This window comes from Aotus nancymaae, unplaced genomic scaffold, assembly GCF_030222135.1.
Source record: "Aotus nancymaae isolate 86718 unplaced genomic scaffold, 86718_ANA_hifiasm-v0.15.2.pri h1tg000124l, whole genome shotgun sequence".
Classification (NCBI taxonomy): domain Eukaryota; kingdom Metazoa; phylum Chordata; class Mammalia; order Primates; family Aotidae; genus Aotus; species Aotus nancymaae.
Genome location: NW_026988539.1, coordinates 1,934,386 through 1,941,385, shown reverse-complemented (window position 1 = coordinate 1,941,385; position 7,000 = coordinate 1,934,386). Strand labels below are relative to the sequence as shown.

At 59.5% G+C, this 7,000-nt stretch overlaps 1 protein-coding gene across 4 annotated transcripts in view; it reads left to right on the top strand.

Annotated features, from left to right (window-relative positions):
* The first annotated feature begins 5,894 nt into the window (after nucleotides 1-5,894).
* The window catches only part of PALM (paralemmin), a 41,269-nt gene continuing 40,163 nt past the window's right edge, over nucleotides 5,895-7,000 (top strand). For 2 of the 4 annotated variants that reach the window (XM_064371178.1, XM_064371176.1), the window contains exon 1: nucleotides 5,895-6,104. In XM_064371178.1, coding sequence (XP_064227248.1) covers nucleotides 6,100-6,104 — 5 coding nt within the window. In that variant the 5' untranslated portion in view covers nucleotides 5,895-6,099. The remainder of the gene's footprint in view (nucleotides 6,105-7,000) is intronic. The other 2 variants (XM_064371177.1, XM_064371175.1) reach the window with 1 other exon arrangement.

Sequence of the window (7,000 nt, the reverse complement as noted above, 5' to 3'; positions counted from 1 at the left end):
TTCCGGGTGTCCAAGCCTCCAGAGGGTGGCTAGATCTGCAAGAGTGTTGGGGTGTGCTGGGCAGAGCCCTGGGGTGGAGCTCTAGGAAGTGGGAAGGGAAGGGGCGCCCTCATGGAAACCCAACCCCTCCCTGGTCCCTGAGTCCAGAAAGGAGTCAGGCCAACATCGCTCTGGAAGCCTGGAGGCGGGGCAGAGGTGGAGGGGCGGGGCCGACATTGCCTGGGAGGTGGGGCTGAGGTTCAGGGGGTGGGGCAGACATTACCTGGGATGCTGGTAAGTGGAGCCTTGAGGCGCAGTGGGCGGGGCAGGGGCGGGAGGCAGGGCCGACATTGCCTGGGAGGTGGGGCCTATGCTGGGGGCGGGGCTGCTGTGTATGGGGCGGGATCAGGGCGGGGCCGAGATGGCGTAGGAGGCGGGGCCAGGGTGCAGGGAAGGGGCGAGATTGCCCGGGAGGCAGGTCTGAGGCCCGGGGGCGGGGCCAGGGGCAGAGGGCGGGGCCTACATCGCTTCGGAAGCTGGGAGGCGGGTCCGAGGTGCAGCGGGCTGAGCCTCAGTGCAATGACTGCTCCCTGCAGGACAGGGATGGGCGCTGCAGTGCCTGTGGGTGGGTGAGCGCAGTGAGGTGGAAGTGAGGGTGCGAAAGTCAACTCGAGGCAGCTTCTCTCCGGTCCACCACACGCCTCACCTTGTCCCACCTCCACACCTCTGCCCAGGCCCTTTCGGCCACCTGAAACATCTCCCTCTGTCTGCCGGGCCCGTTTCCCCAGTCTGTGTGCCACCACCTCCAGGCCTGTGTGCGCTTCAGTCTGGAGGTGCGGGCGGCCCGTGTTTGCTTCCTACAGGGCCTTGCGAGTGGCGGGAGGAATTTGGCCTTTGTTCGGAGGGAGGTGTGAGCCGTGGAGGTTTAGAGCTGGCAGGCAGGAGAAGTGATCCCAGCAGTCTCTTTCCCTCCCACAGCCTCCTCCACGTCCTCCTGTTTTTACACAATATGCATCCACCACCCTTCAAACCCTGAATCATTTATTCTATTTTATGTATTTATTTTTGAGACATGGTCTCGCTCTGTCACCCAGGCTGGAGTGCAGTGGCGCGATCTTAGCTCACTGCAACCTCCACCTCCCAGGTTCAAAGCAATTCTCCTGTCTGAGCCTCCCGAGTAGCTGGGACTACAGGTGTGCGCCACCATACCTGGCTAATTTTTTTGTATTATTAGTAGAGACAGGGTTTCACCATATTGGCCAGGCTGGTCTCAAACTCCTGACCTTGTGATCTGTCTGCCTTAGCCTCCCAAAGTGCTGGGATTACAGGCATGAGCCACCAACCCTGGCCTTTTTATTTTTTTTAATTTTATTTTTGAGATAGGGTCTGGCTCTGTCACCCAGGCCATAGTACAGTGGTGCTATCACAGCTCACTGCAGCCTCAATCTTCTGGGCTCATCTGATCCTCCTACCTCAGCCTGTGAGAAACTGGAACTACAGGTGCATGACACCTCACCTGGCTAATTTTAAAAAAATTTTTTTTAGAGATGAGGTCTTGTTATGTTGCCCAGGCTGGTCTCAAACTCCTGGACTCAAGTGATCCTCCATTCTCATCCTCCCAAAGTGCTTGGATTACAGGTGTGAACCACTGTGCCTGACCCGAAATCATTTATTTTATTTTGAGACAGGATCTGGCTCCATTGCCCAGGCTGGAGTGCGTGGCATGATCACAGCTCACTGTAGCCTCAACCTCCCAGGCTCAAGCAATCCTCCCACCCTTAGCCTCCCAAGTAGCTGGGACCACAGGCAAACACCACCACGCCCAACTAATTTTTAACTTTTTGTAGAAATGAGAGTCTCACTATGTAGCCCAGGCTGGTCTTGAACTCCTGGATTCAAGTAATTGTTAGAAGCAAATGCTTGTTCCTCCGTACCAAAAAGAAGAACTAGCGCTCAAAGAATTTTCTCAGCAAGGCAGTTTACTTCTGCAGAAGGGTGCTTCTCACAGATGGAGCAATGGTGAGAGCACACCTGGACAGGGGAGAAGAAGAGGTTCTTATCCCTGACACAGGTAGCCCCTACTGCTGTGCTGTTCCCCTATTAGACCACACAGTCTAAGCTAATTCTGATTGGCCATTTTTTTTTTTTTTTTGAGACAGAGTCTCACTCTGTCGCCAGGCGCCAGGCTGGAGTGCAGTGGCACAATCTCGGCTCACTGCAACCTCTGCCTCCTGGGTTCAAGCAATTATCCTGCCTCAGCCTCCCGAGTAGCTGGGACTACAGGCGGATGCCACCACGCCCAGCTAATTTTTCTATTTTTAGTAGAGATGGGGTTTCACCATCTTGGCCAGGATGGTCTCGATCTCTTGACCTCGTGATCCGCCCGCCTCGGCCTCCCAAAGTGCTGGGATTACAGGCTTGAGCCACCGCGCCCGGCCCCGATTGGCTATTTTACAGGGAGCAGGGGTATGAACCAGAGTGGCAGGGTGAGCGGTTTGGCAGTAAGGACGGTAAATAAAGGTGACTCAGGTCAGAGCAGGTGACCGGGACGAGTCAGGATGGAGCAGGTGACCAGGGGAAGGAACAGATGTGATCTACTGGTTTGAACTGGTGGGAAAGTTGTTTACTGAAACTAGAGGCAAAGGGGCAAAGAGAACAAGGAAGTTAAACTTTAAAATGGGGAACTGGTCGGGCATGATGGCTCCGGCCTGTAATCCCAGCGCTTTGGGAGGCCCAGGCAGGTGGATGACCTGAGGTCATGAGTTTGAGACCAGCACCCTGGCCAACATGGAGAAACCCCGTCTCTACTAAAAATACAAAAATTAGCCGGCCATGGTGGCTCACGCCTGTAATCCTAGGTACTTGGAAGGCTGAGGCAGCAGAATCACCTGAACCCGGTGTAAGGCCGGTTGCCTCGCCGGGAGCTCGGACGCACACACCCGCCCTTTGTCCAAAAGCTAGGAGATGCTTGGGCATGTTCCCTTTTCCCTTTCTCACACAGCCTGGCCTTCCCTTAAAGAACCCAGTATGCAAGCGGGGTCTTGTGATTCTAGTCAATAGCAGCCAAGTCTTTCTAGCCAATAGCAGCCGAGTAATTCTAGCCAATAGCAGCCAAGTCCTGTATGCAAACAAAGGCTTGTAACCTTACCCAATAGCAGTCCTGCTCTCCCACAACCAATCGAGCTCCTTCACTCCCTATAAAACCCCATGTCTGAGAGGAGTCCATGCGACTTCTCCGTCCCCTCCTGTCAGACCGCAGAACCTCGCCTGGGAGCCTGAATAAATTCCTTCATATTGGATCATCTTGTGTTGGCCTCAGTTTCTTCTTTTTAAACTTGGCAAGAACCCAAGAACAAACCTTACACCCGGGAGGCAGAGGTTGCAGTGAGCCGAGATTGTGCCACTGAACTCCAGCCTAGGCAACAAGAGTGAAATTCCATCTCAAAAAATAAAAATAGAAAATAAATAAGTAAATAAATAAATAAAATGGAGAACAAAGAATAAGAGAGCTGAACACACTGACACATTGATTCTTTGAAGGGTAACTTGGACCTCAGTGTGTTTAACATGACCCTCCTGCTTCAGCCTCCTGAAGTGCCGGGATTATAGGTAAGAGTCACTTCATTCACCCTAAATCATTTCTGTAGAGGACAAAAAACAGCATCTTGGGGCCAGGTGCAGTGGCTCACGCCTGTAATCCTAGCACTTTGGGAGGCCGAAGTGCAAGGATCATGAGGTCAGGAGATCGAGACCATGGTGGTCTGGGCTAACATGGTGAAACAACGTCTCTACTAAAAATACAAAAAATTAACTGGGCGTGGTGGCGCGTGCCTGTAGTTCCAGCTAGTAGGGAGGCTGAGGCAGGGGAATTGCTTGAACCTGGGTGGCGGAAGTTGTTGTGAGCCGAGATCACACCACTGTGCTCCAGCCTGGTGACAGAGCGAGACTCCATCTCAAAAACAACACCAACAGCCGGGCACGGTGGCTCACGCCTGTAATCCCAGCACTTTGGGAGGCCGAGGCGGGTGGATCACGAGGTCAAGAGATCGAGACCACATGGTGAAACCCCGTCTCTACTAAAAATACAAAAGTTAGCAGGCATGGTGGCGCGTGCCTGTAATCCCAGCTACTCGGGAGGCTGAGGCAGGAGAATTGCTTGAACCCAGGAGGCGGAGGTTGCGGTGAGCCGAGATCGCACCATTGCACTCCAGCCTGGGTAATAAGAGCGAAACTCCGTCTCAAAACAACAACAACGAAAACACAGTGTCTCTCCAAGGACAGAACTGGTGACTGATGGTGCCAGGCACACAGTAGGTGTTCAATAAATCACTTTGGATTAAAAGAACACAGAGGCCAAGGGGCCAGCGAAGAAACGGCTCACAGCTCACTTTTATTGGGTGCCTTGTGCAGGAGTCAGCGCACTGTGACCCACGGGTCAGCTCTGGCCCACTGCGTTTTTGTAAATAAAGTTTTATGGGCACAGAGCCATGCCCATACTTTTCCATATTGCCTCTGGGTACTTTCACACTGCAATGGCAGAGCAGAGTCATTGCCGCAGAGACTTGTGGCCTGAAATGCTGACAATATTTACTCTCTGGCCCTTTACAGAAAAAGTTTGCCAAACCCTGAGCTAGTGTGAGCCGGGCCCCCTGCCAAGCCCTTTGTGTATGCTCACTCAGTTAACCCTCCCCACAGCCCCAGGAGTGGGGGAAAATGAGGCTCTGAGAGGTTAAGAAACAGACCCACAGTCACAGAGCTCCGAGATGACTGAGCTGGGAATCAGACCCAGGACCCCTGATATTCCGCAGGATCTTTGATTGGTTTGCGTTTGCTAATTTACTGCCTGAAATGCCAGGCCCTCTTTAGCCTGGGGCGCACCCTGCCGTATCTTTCTCCACAGCTCATCCAGGGATACTTTCCTTTAAATCTACAGCCATTCAGCAAACCTCGGCAGAGGAGAACCGTTTTATAAGAAAAAGTACGGAGTTTGGAAGAACCTCCCGCTCCTGGTCACCCCGGACCCCCGTGAGTAGGTCTGCTGGGGCTGGGCTGCGGTGTTCTCGGGAAACGGGGAAGCTGGGCCCATAGTCAACACGTTAGGGAAGACAGGTCCCGTCTGTCTCCTGCTGTGGCTCCCCAGTGCTCTGAGGACCCAGCCTGAGCTCTCCCCATCCTCCACAGTCCCTCTCACGCACTGTGGTCGCTGGGCCTTTACTGTGTGGGTGCCATGGGAACCCTGGGGCCGATTTAATTCATCTGCCCACTTCCAGCCCCTGGGACCAGGCTCAGCTCCTAGCCAGGGCCCAGACACGCCAGCACCTTCGTCGTCTCCATCCCAACGCCCGGCCTTTGCAGGCACAGTTCCCTCAGCCAGACACTCCCGCAAAAGGAGGCCTGGGGACCCCGCGGGAGGGGCTGGGGTGCAGCTGAGCTGTGAGCTCCTCGCAGCGGCCTCCCGCCCTCCCCAAGACCCCACTATCCCCTCGCTCGCCCTGAAATGTGTGTCCCCCTCGGCGCCTGGGCCCTCGGGAGAGGCGTCTGCTTGTTGTCTGACTTAGCGAGGGTCCCAGCTCTGGCCCAGGAGCTGGGGAGGGGCGGGACTTGGTGACAGCCGGGTCCCAGGCCCGCGCCCAGACCTAGGCCCTTCTCGGGGGGTCCCCCGGGCGGGGACACGGGGGCGGCCTCTGGGCGCGGGTCCTGGGCGAGGAGGTTCCGGGCCGGCCGGGCGCGCGGGGCGGGGGGCGCCGGCAGGGTGGGGGGCGGAGGCGCGGCCGGCAGGAGGCGCAGCGCCCGCTCGCGGCGCGGGGAGGTGGGAGGGGAGCGGGGAGGGGAGCGGGGCGGGCGGGAGGGAGAGGGGAGCGCGCCGGGGACGCGCGCGCCCAGCCCACCCCCCGCGCCCGCCGCCGCCGCCGCCGCCGCCGCCGCCCGGACAATAAACAGCCGCTTTGCGCGGGGCGATGCCCGAGCCGGTGCCGCCGCCCCCGCGCCGCGCAGACCCGGCCGCCAGGCCTTAGCCCGCCCGGCCGCGTCCCCTCCCGTCCCCTCCCGTCCCCTCCCGTCCCTTCCCCCCCCGCCCGCCCCCGCCCGGCACCGCGGACCCACCCGGACCTCGGCGGGGAGATGGAGTGAGTAGGCGCGCTCGGCCGCGGGGCTGGGGGCCCGGAGCGCGGGGAGCCGGGGAGCGGGGAGGCCCCCCCTCTATCGCGCCCCACTGGGGGCATCGCGGCCCCCGCAAGGAGCAGGAGGCGGCGCGGGGCTGCTGGGGCCGCAGCTCAGCCGGGGAGAGACGCGGGCTGGGCCGCGCCTGCCTGGGGGCCTCCCGGATCCCGAACCCTGGCTGCCCCCGGCGCGTGGGGACCCGACAGCGGCGGCTCCGGTCCGGGACGCGGGGTGGGGGAGGCTGAGGCTGGCGTCTCCGCCCGCGCCCCGCCCGCGTCTCCAGGGCGAGCCTCGGCTCCCGGCCACCTGTGGGCGGCCCCGGGGAGACGGAGCGACCCCTCCCCAGATTGCACAGGTCTGGCCTCGCGCTCACGCACCCCTTCCCCACCCCAGCCTGAGCGCATGGCTCCCGGCGCCCTGGACGCGCGCGCGGGCCGGGTCCCCCCACCCCCGCCCTTCCGAAGGGCCTACAGGGGTGTCCTGGGCCCCCGGCCACTGCCCAGGTCCGGCTGCCAGATGTCCCGAGTTCCCGCTGGAAGGAAACGGGCTGCCCTCGGCTTCCCGGGTCTCCGGGGTGTGTGAGGAGGGAGAGGACCGGGCGTTTTCCAGCAGGGCGCTTGGGTCCGATGCCCTCTTGGGGAAGTGTCTCCGAGCTGGGGCTCCAGTGGTGAAGCTACGGGAGTGGGCTGCCCCCGAGCTGCGGTCCCTGGACCCCCGCACTTCTGCGCCTGTGTGGGGTCGGGAAATGGGGGCAGTGGAGGTACCCAGCGAGGGTGCGTGATCATTTCAGGCACTGAGTCCCCTCCTCCCGGGGCTCAGGTGCCCCCCTGCCCCTCACTCCCACAGGTGGGCGCTGCACGGG